This window comes from Poecilia reticulata, chromosome 18, assembly GCF_904066995.2.
Source record: "Poecilia reticulata chromosome 18, P_reticulata-male-v2, whole genome shotgun sequence".
Classification (NCBI taxonomy): Eukaryota; Metazoa; Chordata; class Actinopteri; order Cyprinodontiformes; family Poeciliidae; genus Poecilia; species Poecilia reticulata.
This window is the reverse complement of record NC_088847.1, coordinates 7,500,652-7,519,262: the sequence shown is the minus strand read 5'-3', so window position 1 is coordinate 7,519,262 and position 18,611 is coordinate 7,500,652. Positions and strand designations below refer to the sequence as shown.

The window sequence follows — 18,611 nt, the reverse complement described above, 5'->3', positions numbered from 1 at the left end:
TAACAAAGCACCAGTAGTGATTCCTGCTAGCTTGTTTAAGAAATCTTCACACGTACTTCCTTTAGCCGTCTCTCTGATTTTTTCCTCTGGTATGTTTCTGGAAGACTTTGCGATGCGTTCTTCTTCTTTTTTAATAGTCTCCTCTATTTTTTGCAGCATGGCATTGAAGCTTCCGTCATTTTCTTCCACTGTCTTCTCTATTGACTTGAGCAGTTTCTTCACCTGATACCGGTTGCTTCTGTAGCCGTACTTTGATCGCTTGTTCCAACGTTTGTTGTCAACGACGTGGCATCGATTTCCACACTTTTCCACTAAATCGCTAAGGAACTTGTTTTCCCTCACTAACCCTTGGATTTGTTGCCGTCTTGGGAGCCAATCACCGTGAGTAAAGACAACAGTTGAGTATTTAAACACTTCCTCTGAGAAGTGTTCATTCATTTTGCTGACGATGTCGTTGTCTTTCTCTGTAGATTTCTCCACGTTGAGCACGATGAGGAAAGCGTGAGGCCCAGGCGAACACTCTGTGATTCCTTTCAGTAACTCAGCCTTCAGCTGTTTCTCATCTGTCTCTGGATCAAATAATCCAGGCATATCGATCAGAGTGATTTCTCTCCCACCAACACGTTTGGTCTTTGCTTCACACCCTCTCATCCCAGGATCCCCGTCGTGGTTGACTGTAAACTTCTGCTCTTTAAATATGGTGTTTCCAAGGCTGCTTCTTCCTGCTCCAGTTTGTCCAATGATGGCGATTCTTCTGAGGCGCACTAAGAGACAAGGAAAAACATTTATTTTTGTTGATTGTTCTTCAAGAAGCATCGTATTTATGTGACATCTAATCTAACTAAAATAATAATTAAAGCTTGGGCATGGAGTCAATACAGCCAGGACATGAAAAATCACAGTAACCTATGACGTCTTACCTGAAATAGGAATTTATAGTTAAGTTGTTTTATGTCATTTACATTATTCATCATTGTTTTACTCAGTTAGAATTCTTATGCAACATTTTCTTTGCTGTAAATTGCAGAAATTTAAAAACTTTTCTTTGCTAATAAACTAAGCATTTAGCTTGGGGTGCTATCTTAAAGCTTGTGTGCAAACGTGGACATTTTCTTCTTTCCTAATTTTACTCTGTGATGTAGTGCTGCCCTCTTTGGGTTAAGCTGTGGCTACTGCAGTTGAATTTTCCTATTGGTTGCAACAGTGCTGTATGTTACCATCTGAGTTGTTGCAACAGTGCTGTATGTTACCATCTGAGTTGTTACACTTGTCACTTGTCGCTTCTTTTTATGTAGAGCATAATTTTTTATGATTTCACTGGGGAATCAGTTACACTTTAAAGGTAAGCAAGTAAAGAATAACAAAACACAACATTTTCAACCCTTTTGTAAATAAGGAAAAAAGCAAGGTAGCCATACATAAAGCCTGATGTGTTCCCCCACCTACTTACAGGCTAAAAAACACTACATTAGTTCAGTTCATTCAGAATTCTACGATTTGAGTGTAATTTGCTTTAAACTCATTTACAAGTGGTTAAAAAAAGACCTACGTTGGGAATTGTTCCGTCTTGCTCCCAACCCACAACAAGCAGCTGGACGGCCTACAAATACAAGAGAAATGGATCATCACACACAAAAAAGGCAGAAGTGTAACTTCACTTTTGGTGTTTTCTGAAACAGGAAACGATGAACAATGCGACTGATGAAATCACTCTTTGGAGCTTGAATGATTACAGTTTATCACAGACATGTCTTATCCACTGGTATTAAGATGCAACATTATATTTGCAATTTTGTTAATGAGAAAATTGAGAAAATCCTCTCAGTTACGGCTTCTTGAACTTGATGACCGCGATGTTAAAGGTCCAGTGATATCAAATTAATATTCCAAACTTTTCCATTAGTTGATCTACTTCATATTGTTTTACTTTGTCTTTCACAAGAGAAGTTCATGTTAGAAATATGCTGGTATTTCCCGCTCTATGTTAGAATGTCAGTGGAAGCATGAACTAAACAGCAAGCAAAAGCAACAAGTTTAAATTTCCAAAAAAAGTTAAGGGGTTAACATTTATTATGAGTTATTATGATGTATTACCTTCCATGATGATGAAGAAAGAATTGCTCAGGAATCCCTCAGAAAAGCCACTCACCAAGGAGAACCACAACAAGCAGCTGGAGCTTCTTTAGACGCTTCTTTCACTTTTGATTTTGTTACTGGTTGCACAACACATGCAAACTTAACAACATAACAAAAACAAGATACTTAAAGACCAGGCTGTGTTTAACATTTGTCTGATAAGACAACTGAGGTGTTGTCAGACATCAGAGCTCGTAAAAGTATTCACACCCCTTGAGCTATTTTTTATACATGACAACAACAAGCATAAATATTCAGATTTTATGTGAAAGAAAAAAGTAGAAACAAATTCTACATCATTCAAAGCATTTTCAACAAATAAACTGAAAAGTACCTTGGTTATTTTTAATTAAGATAATTTTGTCATAAAAAAGGCTGTGTGTCAAGAATATTGCTTTTTATCAGCTGCATCAGACTTGATAATCTTGATGAATTGGACTTTAGTGCTTCCAGCTGGTTGATAAGTATTTGAACTTTTACTTTCGGTTGATCTGCTGACGGCTCCTGTCTTAAATCTATTAGATTTCTCTTAAATGATAAAATTAGTTGTAAACCTCATACTAAACATTTACAGAATAAACTAAATAGAAGCAAATCAATCCTGGCTAAAGCCAAACATATTCTGAATAATAAATAATAAATCTCTTTACATTCTTTATAAATCTCTGATTTTTGCCTTATTTAACATTGTTCAGAGGTTTGGGGAATTTATTACAAAAGCTCTTTACATCCACTGAGTTTTCTACAAAAACATTAGAATCATCCATAATGTTGGCTATTATGAGACCACAAACACGTTATTTTTAAAATCTAAAACTCTTCAATTTGAAGTGCTGGTGGAATTTAAAATTGCTCAAACTGCTGCCTGATCTCAGGCATTTTTTCAGCAGTATTAAGGGAGAAGGATATAATAGGAAATATTTAGTATTAGAAATTCAGCAGTTTATTTAGATTATACAGAGGTGACATTGATGTTTGGTACCAGTTCATGAAGGGGTAAAAGGAAATGAAAAGGCAGATAAATGAGCAAAAAGGGCTTTGGAGGTGGCAATAATTATTATAATTCCTTTTGTAAAAGGAGAAGGGAAATAATTTATTAAGAGTAAAGAAATGGAAAAATGGCAAAAAAAGGTGGAATGAAGATAAAAAAGGAAGAAGATTATATAAAATGCAAAAGTCAGTATTAATTAGTAATATTAATGAGAGAAACAGAAGGAAAGAACTAATAATGATCAGATTTAGAGTATCATAACACATTTAAATATAAATTATATTTTATATTTAATAGGGAGGAAAAATAATGATACATGTGAAGGATGTGGAGAGAAAGAAAATGTAGGACATGTATTGATGAACTGTAGAACATATGAATCTGAAAGGGAGAATTTGAAAGAATGGTTGGAAGGACAGGTCAAGAATGGAGTCTTAAAGGAATATTAGGCAATGAAGGAAACATAATGGATATTTATAGATTAAGAAAAGCATTATTTATTTTTCTTCAAAATACAAGATTAAAAAATAGAATGTAACAGATGTAAAGAAATGTTGCTACACACTCGTGTACAGTAGGTGGCGGTATGCATATTAAAGTTGCTTGCGATCCGCCATAATAGAAGAGAAGAAGAAGAAGAACACTAGTGCATGAGCGTTAGCCAGTAATGGTACATATCATTAGAGGGTCAAAAGTTTCCAACACACACAGTAAAAAGCTGAAGCTTTACTAATGTAAGAGTGATAACACATACAAATCCTAACATTCCCCTGCTGTTTATCATTCTTACATATGTGTGAGCTACCTAAAATCTAAAGAAGAGAAGAAAAGAAAATTAAAAATGAACAATAAAAATGCAAAAAAAAAAAAAATTCAGTCTAAGGAATACAAACACACTAAAAAGAAATGTACTAACACAACGTGTTTCACATTTTCAGTGTAGGAGTCATAGCAGATGACTTAATACGTTTATTTTGTTTATTTTTTTTATTTTAACATGTTCATCATACAATCCTTTTTTTCAGGTCATCTTTGTCCATCCGGAACTTGTAATCTTCATCTGGGTCGCTGCACCAAGATGACAGGTATTTTCTTCCCAACCTACGTAAAAAAGAACCACAGACAACGTGAGTTTTGAAATCGAGCTTTCACGAAAAGACAAGACGCAGCGGACCGCTCCAGCAAGCTGCACACCACGCGTTCTGATAACTTCCAGCTTGAGCTTGTCTTTTATTTTCAGAGAAGGGAGAGATAAAAAAAAGAAAGAAAGAGATAAAAAATGAACACGTTTCACGCAGGTCATCTAGTCTTTTACATGAGAGATTTGTCCCAAGGGAGGAGGGAATCTAGAGGTAATCATGCTGCAGAGACCTTCTTTGAGGGAAGATCAAAAGTTTCCGACACACACAGTAAAAACCGGACATTTCTAACTGAATATAAGACTGCTGATGTAAGAGTGATAACATAAAAATCCTAACAGGCGCCAACACACACAGGCCAAACAATTCCATACATACATTTTCTAAAATCAAATCAGTCCTTCGCATGTTTGCGCTGCAGTTCCCGGCCCTGCAGTGCAAACAGGGCTTAAATGTCTTCTGAACAATGAAAGGCTGACCGTAGCTCTGGTCAAGCTTCTTCGTTTCATCTCTGTGTGCATCTCCTTCACTGCAATAAAATATGATCTCAAGACATTTAAGAGCAGGAGCAGTGATGTACCTTTTTAGTAGATGCAGTTTATCAGCAGGAGATATGCTTTTCCAGTCCACCAGTGAGACGAATGAATCTTTCCATTTGAGGTAGTTGGTTGGATCTCCGCTGACCGCCATGGGTTCAGGTGGTGGGACGGTGCTGTCTTGGATAGCTTTAGCCACCAGGGATATGTCTGTGAGAAAAGATGGAGCAGCAACTTGAGGGTGTGCCTTGTTATGACATTTTATTAAAATTTTCTACAAAGACGGAAAAACAAAACATTTTCATAAATCTCTCACATGCAGCAATGAATTGTGGGTAATACACTTCGCCAAAGGCCGTAAAAGTGCGGACTCAGAGTAAGGGCGGAAACAGAACCCTAAATGGAGGAAGAGCGGATGAGAAGAATGTGGGACACACTGCGACCTTTGACCTCCAACAAGAATGAGGGAGGGAGGGAGAGGATCGGGACAGGGCCTAAATGTGTTCTGGTTCTATAAACTTGCTTTAAACTGGTTCTGTTCTGGCTCTGACCTTTGACCTTCCTCTTTCAGTACATGAATGCAGCTGGTTCTGAACTGGTTTTAAATCATCTCTAAAAACGTCTGAACTGGTCTGAATGGATTCTATACTGGTTCTGGTTCTGTCCAGGTTCTGGTCCTATCCAGGTTCTGGTTCTGACCTCTGGGCTTCGTTTTGTAGTAGATGTATCCAGCCAGAGACAGGATCAAACCCAGGACCATTCCCGAAGCTCCGATGATCAGCTTGTTCCTCTCTGACTCTGGCATGGACGGGTCTGGAAGGACAGAGAGGAAGAGGACAGAGACATGGGGACATGTTTGGACAGGAGGAGGACAGGGGAAGACATGAGGACAGGTGAGATATGAGGACAGGTGAGACAGGTGTTCTGTCCTCCAGGTGTCTCCAGTCGTCCTCCTTCTTACCCCATTCGGTTATCAGAGGCTCCTTCAGGCTGGCATGTTCCACCCTGCAGGAGATCCGCTCTCCAGGTCTGAAGAGAGAGGAACAGAACTGGGTCAGAACCAGCAGGAAAATGGGTCAGACCCCAGTGGTTCTACTGGTTCTGGTCGTGACCCAGGGTGTGTACTGCAGCGTAGAGTGGACCTGGTAGTGCCAGTGGTTCTGGTCTTAAGGGTCCCAGTGGTTTTACTGGTTAGACTGGTTCTGGTTATAATGGTCCCAGTATTCCCAGTGGTTCTGGTTCTGGTTCTGACCCACCTGGGCGTGTACTCCAGCGTGGAGTGGATCTGGTAGTACCAGTCTCCGTCCTCCATCTCGTCAGTGGTGGTGACGTCTGATGTCACTTCCTGTCCGTCTCTCAGCCACCCGACCTCGATGGTTTTAGGGTAAAAATCATAAACACTGCAGACCAGCATGGAGGGGTGGTGGCCAGCAGGGGGCGTCCTGGAGTGAAGCGTGACGGTCGGTGCGACTGGGAGATTATTGACAGGTTATTGGTTTATTATTAAGGTCAAATTAATCTATACATGATCCATTCTGATGATCCCTGGATGTAACAGGAAGTATTTATATTACTATATCAATATGATCAGTTTCTGTGTTGATTTTTGATGATAAAACCAGTTTAACCAGAACTGAAGCTGCTAGGAGAACTGGAGGGAAAATGAAAGTAGATTATTACATTTACTTTGATGATTCTGGTTATTGATCCAAACAGACCTGGGTTTTATATAGTTATAATTAATACATAAATATAATTATAAATAGACCAGAGTTCAGATAAACTAAAGTTATTATTGTAGATAAATCACAGATCATTAACAATAATAAAACTGGGTGTTATAGACGGAGTCCATCTATAACTAGATGTAACTTCAGTATTTAAGTTTTATAGTGAATTTTATATTTATGGACAATTAACAGAAAAAAATATTTTCTTTTTCCTGGTTGTTTCCAGATTTAATTGATTCTTTAAACGTTTCTGATGTTATTAATATTTCTATGCATTTAATATTGATTAACTCCAGTAGTATTACCAATCTCTAACATCAGCAGTGATTGGATCCATGCTGAGAGATAAATATTGATCATTTGATGACATCAGAGTTTAATGTTTAAGTTAATCAATAATAAATAAGTGAAGACTGAAATATTCAGTTTAATGATCATCAGTCAGAACTGATCAATCAATCAGGAAATGATCAAATCAAACTCACCTGATTTAGTCAGAACATTCTGGTAGTCTATACTAACGTGGTTCAGGCAGTAGGTCTCCTTCTGAGCTCTCATCGATGCTATAGATGAAGGATCTCTGTTCCACCGTTCAGCAGTCTTCACTCCAAACTCCGTGTATCCAACAAACTTCCCCAGGTTGCTGTCAAACCTCAGATACTCTATCTTGTTGTAAATGTAGGAGCTGATGAACTGGATGTCTGTCAGCTCAGTGGAGTTAAAGGCACAAAGACTCACATGACAATTTCTGAATCCGTCTGGAACCAAAACAGAACCTCAGCATTGATTTACTGTCAGTTATCGATCCTACCATGTGTTCATTTGATCAACTTCACATAGATTACCAATCAATACATTTGAATGGCCTGAAGTAATTATTAGCATATTAATGATCAATATTTAATCAAAACATTGATCAGTTTTGAATCTGCATCACTGATTCTCCAGAAGAACTGATCCAGAATAAGAGACTATTGATCCAGATATTCAGATATTAGCTATAGTATTGATCAGTGATCAGATTATTGATCCTTATTGCGCTACAGAATGATGCAGTTTAAACTCTGAATATTGATCCATATAACTTATTGATCAGTGGTTATCAGTTATTACCAGAGTATTGATTATATTATCAGTTATTGATCATACCAGCAGAGTTTATGGTGATGACGATCAGCAGCCAGCAGAGCGGTGATGGAGCCATGTCTCTCTCTCTCCCTGTCAGAGGAACTAACTGGTTCTGATGGGAACTGCTGTAAAAACCAGAACAGAGTCACATGACCTTTGCATCACTGGTTACCGGGTAGAAGAGACTGAGGCTGAAGATTAGAGAGAGAAATGGGTTTCTCTCTCTAATCTGGTCTAATCTGGTTCTCTCTCTAATCTAAGGAACTGGTTCCTGGCCTCCAGGAACTGGTTCTGGAGCTCCAGCCTTTCCCTGCCTAGCTGCTGATGATGTCACAGCCCTCCTGCCCTCTGATTGGCTTCTGCCAGCGTTTGGTTCCAGCAGCAGCTTCAGTTTCTCTCAGAGTCTCTGAGACTCTGACTGATGAAGATGAAGCTGCTCCTCTTCCTCAGTGGGGTCCTCTGGGTCTCTGCTGGTGGTGAGTTATTCTGGTTCTGACCGGGTCCAAACTGGTTCTGATAGACCTACGGGGTCCTGGAGGTTCTGCTCCAGGTTCGTCATAAGTTTTTCTCTCTGTGTTTTTAGTTCTACATGAGGACCGTCATGTCGATGGATGTTCAGACTCTGATGGAGAGTCTGTGTACGCTCTGGATAGAGAAGTGCTGTGGTACGCCAACTTCCAGAGGGGAGAAGGAGTCGAACCTCTGCCTCCTTTTGTTGATAATATAAGCTACCCAGGAGGTTATGAATCAGCTGTGGCTAATCAACAGATCTGCAGAATGAACCTGAAGACGATTCGCACTGCCATGAAGGACATCCCAGATGAAAACGGTGAAGAACAATATTTATTTAAACTGATTTATTTTCACCTCTGATCAGCTGATCATTTTTATATTGAAATGTTTATTATTAACAAATCACAATATTAATAATCAAATAAGTCCAGTCCAGTGAGGAAAATGTTGTCTAAAATCTGAGATGTGATGTTAATTAAAGCTCTTCCAGTTTTTTACAGTTCATATTAATTTAATGTTATCACTCTATTAACTGTTTATTAAGCATTAATAACATGCAGAGCTTTCTTAATTTATGAAAGCAGATATTCTACTCTGCGTTGTCTATATATTATTTTCATTTGATCCATCTAATTCATTAAATAACTAATATAAGTAAAACTCTTCATTTTATTAACTTTATTTTATCTAACTATCAATAAATTTGTAAAGTTAAATAATTTAGTTACAAAACGTTAAAATAGACATCAGAAACCAAAAGAAACTGAGAATAATAAAATATTCCCACAGAGATTCAGTCAGGCTGGATAATTAGAAATTAAACAGGAATTTATCATTTTCATCTTTACATAGTTGATAAACAATAACTGTCCTCTGCTCCCAGTAAAGACGATGATGGTTACTGGCAACATCCCATAATAGAATAAAACAAAGTAGCTCGTACTGATGGTCTGGGTCCAGTTCTGGTCCAGTGCTGGTCCAGTTCCTCTGGAAACTATTCCATCAGTTTTTTTCTAATCTCTAACAGACCCGCTGCCGGTTAGCCCCGCCCCCTGACCAATCAGAAGGCAGCACCTGTGTTATCAGCCAATAGTGAGTGAGCTCAGGCAGAGCACCCAAAAAAAAAGATTTAATCCAGATTAAAAACGACACAATGAGAAACCAGATGAGCTGCTGGGGGGTGAGGTGGAAGTAAAACTATTCAGGAAGAGTAGAAACAGGCTGAGCAGCCAGAGTTTAAAGGTCAGGGTTAAACTGTCAACACCTCAAAACGTCTTACTTATTTTAACCGTAACAATGTCCTGTAGTTCATGGTTTCAATCTGTGACACTGAAATCATCTTAAAATATTAATTATGAATAAAGAACAACAAAACTTTACCTCTTTAAATGTGGAAACCAGGGTTAAACTGAAAACAATGAACAGTTTTGTTTTCTCTGGTTTCCTCCTCTAGCTGTAGCCAAAATCCAAAGGGAATCTTTCATCATGACATCAGACAGGATAAAAACACAATGTTGAAGTTAACTGTTTCAGGTTAAAGTTAAATGTTTAGTTAAACATGTACATTTTAAGTTAATTCAACACATGAAAGTAAGCTGCCATCACTAAAACAAATGAATTCAGTGAAATTAATGTAAATAAATCCATAAAATGAACTTCAGTGAACCAGCAGCTCCTGTAAATCCAGTAATTATTAAACTGTCATCTCTGAAATCTAGTCTAGAAAATCCACACAGGTGAATACTAGACAGTCCCATGTGACATTTCCAGAGTCGGTCAATTCCTGAACCAGAAATCTGACCTGGAGAAAATGAACTGACTGATGCTCAGAGATTGACTTTTCCAGAACCTGTCCTAAAGCCCTACATGTTCTAAACTCAGAGTTTTATTCAGTTTAGAAAAATAAAATATGGACAAACCTTTAGGTGAGTTCTGCCGCCAACTTGACCTGAAACACTTTAGGTCTGTAGATTTCTCCATGGTTTACTATTTACCGAGTTACAGTAAAGCAGGTCATCAGTTCTGCTTTTTTGATGCTCTGAGTTGTGAATGTGGTAGACTCTGATCTATCCGGTCCACCATCAGACATTCTGCTCTGATCCATCCTGGATCAGACTCTCCATCAGGTCCAGTTCCTCCAGTTAACCTCCCGGTTTCTCCTCAGACCCCCCCTACGGCATGACGATTTACCCCAGAGACGATGTGGAGCTGGGAGAAAAGAACATCCTGATCTGTCACGTCTCTGGTTTCTCCAGTCAACGTCTCCTGGACCAAAAACGGTCAGGGAGTGACTGAAGGAACCAGCATCAACGTTCCCTTCCTCAACAAGGACTTCACCTTCACCCAGATCTCCAGGCTGCAGTTCGTCCCTCAGATAGGAGACATCTACAGCTGCTCCGTGGAGCATGTGGCTCTGACAAAACCACAGACCAGGACCTGGGGTGAGGAGACTTTAACTAGACTGAAATCCTGAAGGGGAGCCTTTAAGTTAATGATAAACCTGATTAAACCTTATGAAATCAAACATCCAGATGTTTCTTGTCTCTGTCTCCAGATGTGGAGCTGAACAATCCTCAGTCCGGTCTCGGTCCGACTATCTTCTGTGGAGTCGGTCTGACCATCGGCCTGCTGGGAGCCGCTGTGGGAATTTACTTTGTGATCAAAAGGAACAAGTGCAGCTGATTGGTTGATGATTTATCTCTGATTTATGTTCAGTATTAAACTTTTTTTTTTTTGTCTTCATTTGAATCAGTTTCTCCTCTTCATCACTGATGTAAATTTTATATAAACTACTTTGACTGAAAGAACGAGATCACGGGTACAAGCGGCCGAAATTGGTTTCCTCCGCAGGGTGTCTGGGCTCTCCGTTAGAGATGGGGTGAGAAGCTCGGTCATCCGGGAGGGACTCAGAGTACAGCCGCTGCTCCTCCATGTCGAGAGGAGCCAATTGAAGAGGCTTAGGCATCTGGGCAGGATGCCTCCTGGACGCCTCCCTGGTTAGGTGTTCCGGGCACGTCACACCTGGAGGAGGCCTCGGGGAAGACCCAGGACACGCTGGATTCCCCCGGAGGAGCTGGAAGAAGTGGTTGGAGAGAGGGAAGTCTTTGCCTCCCTTCTGAAGCTGCTCCCCCCACAATCCGACCCCGGATGGATGGATGGATGGATGGATGGATGGATGGATGGATGGATGGATGGATGGATGGATGGATGGATGGATGGATGGATGGATGGATGGATGGATGGATGGATGGATGGATGGATGGATGGATGGATGGATGGATGGATGCTTTGAAAGTTTAACGTTGACTTTAAATTCTTCCTTTAGCAGAAACTCCAACCTGATGGCTTTTATCTGCGCTAACAGTGAACAGAACCTCCTGTCAGTTTGTGTTTTATGTAATAAATGATTGATTTATAATGATTTTTATCAGTTTATTGTCATTCATCCAGTTCAGTTGGTTTTTATCTCCATCACTAGAGCCAGAAGCAGAACCTCTCTGGTGTCAGGATGATATCATCCTCTCTGTTCTCAATATGAAGGGAACACTTTATTCCAAAGTAACTTTTATGCAGTCTGGAGTTTGTCTGACTTATGTTACTATAAATTAATTCAGCAGCAGCTTTCCTTAACGCTTATTGTTTTTAGTTAGGGTTAGAATTGTCTCCATGCCGATGGAGCATCAGTTCATTACTGTAGCTGCTGTCCAGAGGAATCAATAGAGCAGCTTATTCCCTTTGGTGGAGGGGAAACCAGGTCAGCATGGTGCACCATTTGCATGCCTGGGCACCTTGGGAATCATGGTGTAGGGTTGGTGGGTTTTTGACCTTTGACCTGCTGTGCCAGTCTTCCTCCACTGTTTCTTCCTGTGGCCTCTGGCCTACAGCTGCAGGTCTGCTGCTGGGCTGCAGTGGGTAGCAGGAAGATGGAGCAATAGTTAGTTAAATGGAACCAGAAACTGTAGAGAACCTGGTAGATCCAGTTCAAAATAGCTTTGTCTCACTTGACACAATAAAAACTGAGTTAGGACTGTTATAAACATTGGTATGTAATAATATAGGTTGTTTTCAGACAGATTTAAACTGGTGGCTTCTCAAGTTCAGTTCAGTAAGTGTCCCTTATCAGGGACAGAGGAAAAATGTCTAATTTATAAATATTTCCTGTCTGGCCAACTGCATATTTTGTACAAATAATCATTTGGTTTAAACAAACATTATTTTTTCCTGAAATCAGGGATTTATGACATCTCTGAACAGAGTCCAGTTTTCTGCTGACGCTGATATGAAGTTTCTGTGAAATTATGCTATTTCACAGAAATAGCATAATTTCTGTGAAATAGAAACAGGTTTGCCAGTTAATACAGCTAATGCAAACATCACCTCAGGAATTACACAAAATGCCACGTTGCTGTATTCACACAGAGTCACCAGAACTGGACCAGAACCTGATGGACAATGGTTTGTGGGCCAGGTGTGGACCAGGTGAGGACACACCAACTGGCCCATAAACTGTTTCACCTCTGGCAAACCAGACCCGGGCTCTGCTGGCCCGTTATTCATTGAGGCATCTGGGTCAGCTGTAGATGCCTTTTCTGTCCCAGACAACTTAATGTTTGTAATATCAATAAAAACACAATGTATATCAACACAATTCTTTATTACAACATTCTAATTTAAAACACAACATAAATATTGAAGAACAGGGGCTTTCTGAGGTGTATGCTAACATGTCTTCGCCCCCTTCCCCAATGACATAAACTTGTACAACTGATCTTTAATAAAAGTATCAATAATAATAAATGTATGTGAATAAATTTACTTGGGGTACTAATGGGAGACAATTAAAAAAGAACGAAACAAAAAACAGGGCAATATTTCATCATTTAATATAGTTGAGCCACAGAGCCATTTCTGTTAGCCGGAGTCTATTTAGGTCCCGCAATGACAATTTAACTGACCTTAACAATTCCTGTGTGTTGTTTTGGTCATTACTATCACACTTATTGTAGAGATGTGTGGTGTGTCTGTCAGACATTTATAGTAATACGGAATAAATTGCGTCCCCCATGAGGCTTTGCGTGATTTATGGGCGCGATAAACAAGTTTTACTAAATATTGTATTATAACTCAAAAGAGAGATGTAACTTCTATCATGAATATAGATTAGCAAAAAAAACAACCTATAAATTACAATGAAATGCTACTTCCGGTGGGCGCCAGGAGTAAGACCCCTAATCGTTTCCCCAGTAAACCTCCCAAGAATAGAGCTTTGGAGCTGACGTCACAGCGTATGACGTTTACGTTCTCGGCGACATCTTTGCAGCCCACAGACCAAAACAAACCTTTTCAGGTGTTTTCATTGTGTTACCGCCTGCACCGGAGTTATTTTCAAGTTGGATACTGGATATCCTGTGCTCCGCGGAGTAACCCCCCTTACTGAGTAAGGGGCGTTTAGCTCAAGGTTGATCCGATATATGAACGCTAATTTCGGCCTGCTGTTCTCTAGCGCTCCGAGGTTCACAAAGGGACCGTCAATTTCCGAACCAAACACTCCCGTAAATAAATGCCTTGTGACCAACTGATACAAAAAAGTAGTAATTCATACTATTGCATTTTAAGTCATATTCAATATTTTAAATAATTTTAATATTAAATGTTTTCTTAGCTTCCAAATTTTGTTCCCCATTATCTCAAAATCAGTGTGAAATTATTCTACTGAACTATATAAATGAGGCATATTTTTATTCTATGTTGACCCCCTTTTTAATTTTTTTTTAACCAAAATTATATTTAAAAAAATTTTCATAAAATGTGTTACCGTGGCTAGATGATCATCACATTTGTGACCTGTAATGGTCAATTACATGAAATTCTAGGACAGGATCTATTTCATTACATGTTAATTTCTTACATAAAATATGTTAAATAAAACAAATATTTACTTAGTGTGATCTATTTCATAAATTTTGTCACCTTTACTTTTCAATTACACATTAAATATTTAAGGGATTAACACATTGTCAAGCGATCCAGCTCTAAACCAGATTACTAATTGCTCCTTCTTAACCCATTAATCACCTTCAATGAAGAGAACACACAGATGCTGCATTGATTGTGTGTTCAGGTAAAAATCAGTAACAGTTGGGCTGAGATCTTTTTTAAAATCTTCACATTCACTGAAGACGATTACACATATTAAAATCCAATAGTTATGTCTCCATATCTTTAGATTTTGAATCCAATTCCCAAAATACATTAAACTGGGTGCAGAGTCACAAACTGTCATTGTTTCATAATGACAGTGAATAACAACAGTATGACCAGAAACATCACCAATATTCCACTTGATAGAAAAATGGCTCCAGCCATTGGTACTCTGTCACAAAACGACAGGAACAGCAGGAAGTAAAACGCGACAACCAGAAGGACGATTCCAATGTTCTGCTTGATCATCTGACAAAGGTGCATGATCTTGTCATACATTTTCTTGACCCATGCGACTACCCCTACTGCTGCTGCCAAAGATATTATACCTGCAGCTATTTTTGCCACCCAAGTTAAACCTGTTCTAGCTGCCCCAAAACCTCCCACTGTCATCCCAGTAAGACCTGTCCCAACTGCCCCTGAACTTCCCACTGTCATCCCAGTAAGACCTGTCCCAACTGCCCCTGAACTTCCCACTGTCATCCCAGTAAGACCTGTCCCAACTGCCCCTGAACTTCCCACTGTCATCCCAGTAAGACCTGTTCCAACTGTCCCTAAACCTCCCATTAGTACCCCAAGTAAACTTGATACAAATGTCCCTAAACCTCCCATTACTACCCCAAATAAACCAGCAATAAATTTCCCTAAACCTCCCGTTGTCGGCCCAGTTAAACCTGTAGCTCCTGCCTCTGCTGATTCCGTCCTCCTGTCCAACATATTTGATGCCTCGTTTGTTTCTGCATCAACCTCTGCATCCGCTTCTCTTCCTTGCTCAACTACCTCTTCCTCCTCCATTGAAGTGGAGTTTTTTTGAGGTGCACTCTTGCACTGTTCTTCATCTCTCCCTTTTGGTTCAGAACATGGTATTTTATTTTCTCCCTGTTTACTAGTAGGGCATTCTCCAGTCTTGGTGGATGTTTGTGTTGTTTGCCAAACTGCAACATCTGACCCAAATAAAGCTTCTGCCACCAAGTTCCCCTGAGGACCTGAGAAGCTAATCCATAAGTTGTTGTTGGCATTACCTCTGTTGTCGTTTGATTGTTGTGGGTTACTTGATTTTGTGTTATTTTTGTCTCTCTGATCTGCCTGGAGGATTTCGTTAGTGAAACACCCTCCTTTGTTCTCTATCACTATCTTATCTATCATGCTCATCAGCTGTGACACCTGGGAGTCATTTTCGTCACCCCTCGGGCTGTACTTACGATCAACTACATGATATCGGCCACCACACTTCGTTACCAAATCCTTAAGATGTTGATTCTCATTGATATACTTTTCAATTGTCATCCCATTTGGGCCATGAGTAAAAACAACTGCGGCATATTTGAATGCTTCCTCTGGAAGACACTGGCAGATTTTGTCGATTGCAGTCGACTGTTGCTTTGAGGATTCCTCTACATTCAGCACAATCAGAAGAACATGGGGACCGGGAGTGCACCTTGCGGTACACCTCACCATCTCATCCTTCAGCTCCGCCTCAGGTTGGTCAAAATGAGAGAAACCAGGAGAGTCCAACACAGTGATTCTTCTTTCGTGGGCAGATTTGGACTGAATTTGATAGTCAGTCGTCCTGCCAGGTTTGAACACTTCCTCTGCTAAGATGGAGTTTCCGAGGGTGCTTTTCCCAGCCCCGGTTTCTCCCAACAGGACGATCCTATAAGCTCTCAGCACTACAAAACAAAGATGAAAATCAAATCATCATGTTCATTTGAAAGGATAACAGAAAACTGTAATCTCTAGTTACCTTTGATGCACTTCTGAACTCCATCTGTTCCTTTGATGATGACCTTTGATGCTGCCACCAGGGAAGGAAAAAGAAAAAAGATTACATTATTTATGGCTTTGTTGTCCCTGAGCTTCACTGAGATAGATTTATGATTATCGGAAACTTCTGTTTACCACCACTAAGCATCTTTACCTCTCTTTGGTTTCACTCCCTCTGCTTGTTGTTCTTGTGGCGTTGAACCCGTTGGATTATAAACACCGACATGTACAGAGTGTTCTTCCAAAGTCTGTCTCCTGTCAGACATATCTTTCTGGAGTGCTTTGACTTCTTTTTCTTGTCTTCCTGCAGCCTTTAGTTCTGGTTGAACCACGACACTCGATCCAAAGAAAACGTCCCGAAGCGGCTCAGCTGCAGGGCCCGATATTTTCATCCATGCTTTGTTGTGGATACAGTAGTCGGCCTTATTGTCAGTGGAGTGGCAGGTAATCTGTTTGTCAGTGTGCATCACCATCTTCACCTATATATTTAGCCTCTGCTCTTCCTGGAAATGATATCGTACAGTAAGAAACATAGAAGGACATGGATAGTCTTATCTGTACATTTAGGAAATCCTATATGCAGTAAAACTGTCAGGTAAAACAGATTAGGTTTTTTTTTTAAAACAGCATGACAAGTCCTATATTGTCTTACATTTAAAATTCTTTTCAACCAGTGAATTCTGGAACAGTTTTCACTTTCCTTACCATCTTTCTAGCTATTTGTGATGTGACCAGATAAAGTTGGGCCACATTTTAAACTTTGGATTCTGTCCCTCAAACTGTAGCCGAAGGGAAGTAGCTGCTTTCCCATATTTACTAACTTGTGAAGATTGTGAAAATCAAACTTCTCATGTTCTAGTGAAATAAACGTCTTTGCCTTGTCATCTTCAAAATTTGTGCATTTGACAAAGAATTTAATCCCATTTGAAATAAAGTAAATAATCTTTCTTTCACTTATAGTTGTCACAGAATGAGCACTTACCCTCAATCAAAATGTCCGTCTTAAAAGCTTTGTGTTTGGCTGTTAGACCGAGTTTGTCTGCACCTCAGAGCCTGAGTGCTCTGAAAAAGAGAAAACAGAAAGTGAAACTTGTAAATCCACGCTTCACTTGTAAACAAGTTGCATTTATACGTGATGTTGCTCGTTCTTTACACACACAGAGACCTAATCACATTTATCTGCCACTAGTTTAAGTCAAGAATCTTCAAATGTAGTCTCTAATGTGAAGCACTGCAAATAAGAGACCATAACTTACCAGCACTGATATTTAATGTGGAAACTGAGTGGATCTTGTAACGGTGCAGGATGTGAGTGCCTCTCTGCTGCATGAACAGCTTCATCTAAACCACTTTCACTTTCAGTATGACAAGAAGCAGATCTTGCCTCCCTCTTGTGGATACTAGAAAATCTACAGGTTACATTTGGATCCATTTTTCCAACCTTGAAAGGAGATATTATGGTAAGAGGAATTTGTGCCATGAGGAAAAAGTCTGTCATTTAAAAACATGGTTGTTATCTACAGTCAGTTCAGACAATAAATGTATTTGAAGTTGCATAAAATATTCTTTAAAAACCTCTTGCTTGAAGCACAGTTGGACCAAAAGCTTTTATAATCCTGATGTTCTGAAAAACTCAGATGATTCTCTCTCATTGTTGTTAATATTTGATCTTGTTTCCCAGACATTTACATTTGATTTTATTTTGCATATCTTCATCTAAACAAATGAGACTAATTCATTATTTTAATCTCAGTTCTTGATCCCAAACAGAAAGCTGTTCTGATCTTGAGCTCCATCTTCTCTCCTCTTCAAATGGGTCATATAATTAATGATGTTAGACTAAGTTGTACTTATATTAATTTCAGCCACAAACTGCTTTGGAGAGGATTTATTAAAGTTATCATAAATTGTTTATATACTAAAGCAGTGGTCCCCAACCCCCGGTCCGTGGACCAATTGGTACCGGGCCGCGCAAGAAATAGTGAAATATTTCCGTTTTGTGTATTATTTGAGTCTGGAGGATGTTTTATTTTGAAAATCCTTTAACCGGATTCTCTCGTTTACTTGCGCGCCAACACTGAGCCCACAAGCAGCAAAATGAGTAAGAAACAGATCAGATGTCTTTGGAAAGTTTCTTTGCGAAGGGGAAAAGGCCCAGAGAAAAGACAGGAGAATGGATTTATCCAGGGGTGAAAGTAGGGGGGTACGGTCGGGTACAGCGTACCCCTAAAAGATTTAACGGTGGTACGCAGTACCTGCAAGAGAGAGGAGCGGCTGTCTGCTGACTGTAAAAAGTCAGTGGATTCACTGTGCAGCTGTGACTGATTAGTTTTTCAAGAATAATCTAAAACACGACTTAATCAGTTAATAAATAACTTTTTCTCATTTCCCATTGTTTCTGAACTCTGTGCTTTGCTAGAGCAGGTCTGCAATACGTCGATAGCGGAAAGTTTTGAGTCGATCTCGGCAGGTG

At 39.6% G+C, this 18,611-nt stretch overlaps 3 protein-coding genes and 1 pseudogene across 4 annotated transcripts in view; 1 reads left to right on the top strand and 3 right to left on the bottom strand.

The window, feature by feature from the left end:
* LOC103480416 (uncharacterized) overlaps positions 1–1,068 on the bottom strand; it is a 1,740-nt gene extending 672 nt beyond the window's left edge. The window contains exon 1 of the mRNA XM_008435354.3: positions 1–1,068. This exon is cut by the window's left edge and continues 672 nt beyond it. Within this exon, the coding sequence (XP_008433576.2) occupies positions 1–816 (816 nt within the window). The 5' untranslated portion in view covers positions 817–1,068.
* Positions 1,069–3,596: 2,528 nt separating this feature from the next.
* LOC103480349 (H-2 class II histocompatibility antigen, E-S beta chain) lies at positions 3,597–7,781 on the bottom strand. Its single transcript, XM_008435239.3, has 7 exons — positions 7,682–7,781; positions 7,018–7,290; positions 6,059–6,272; positions 5,764–5,831; positions 5,502–5,615; positions 4,847–5,012; positions 3,597–4,228 (listed from the first exon to the last, which is right to left on the bottom strand). Exons 1-7 carry the CDS (start codon positions 7,734–7,736, stop codon positions 4,132–4,134), a joined length of 987 nt encoding a protein of 328 aa, XP_008433461.2. The 5' UTR covers positions 7,737–7,781; the 3' UTR covers positions 3,597–4,131.
* A 232-nt stretch (positions 7,782–8,013) lies between these two features.
* On the top strand, positions 8,014–11,594 carry LOC103480348 (H-2 class II histocompatibility antigen, A-U alpha chain-like; annotated as a pseudogene). Its single transcript, XR_014084503.1, has 4 exons — positions 8,014–8,136; positions 8,244–8,489; positions 10,338–10,614; positions 10,728–11,594. The product of XR_014084503.1 is annotated as an H-2 class II histocompatibility antigen, A-U alpha chain-like (transcript).
* Positions 11,595–12,810: 1,216 nt separating this feature from the next.
* On the bottom strand, positions 12,811–18,341 carry LOC103480347 (uncharacterized). Its single transcript, XM_008435236.2, has 5 exons — positions 17,395–18,341; positions 17,121–17,200; positions 16,293–16,641; positions 16,119–16,169; positions 12,811–16,044 (listed from the first exon to the last, which is right to left on the bottom strand). Exons 3-5 carry the CDS (start codon positions 16,609–16,611, stop codon positions 14,453–14,455), a joined length of 1,962 nt encoding a protein of 653 aa, XP_008433458.2. The 5' UTR covers positions 16,612–16,641; positions 17,121–17,200; positions 17,395–18,341; the 3' UTR covers positions 12,811–14,452.
* Between the last annotated feature and the right edge of the window lie 270 nt (positions 18,342–18,611).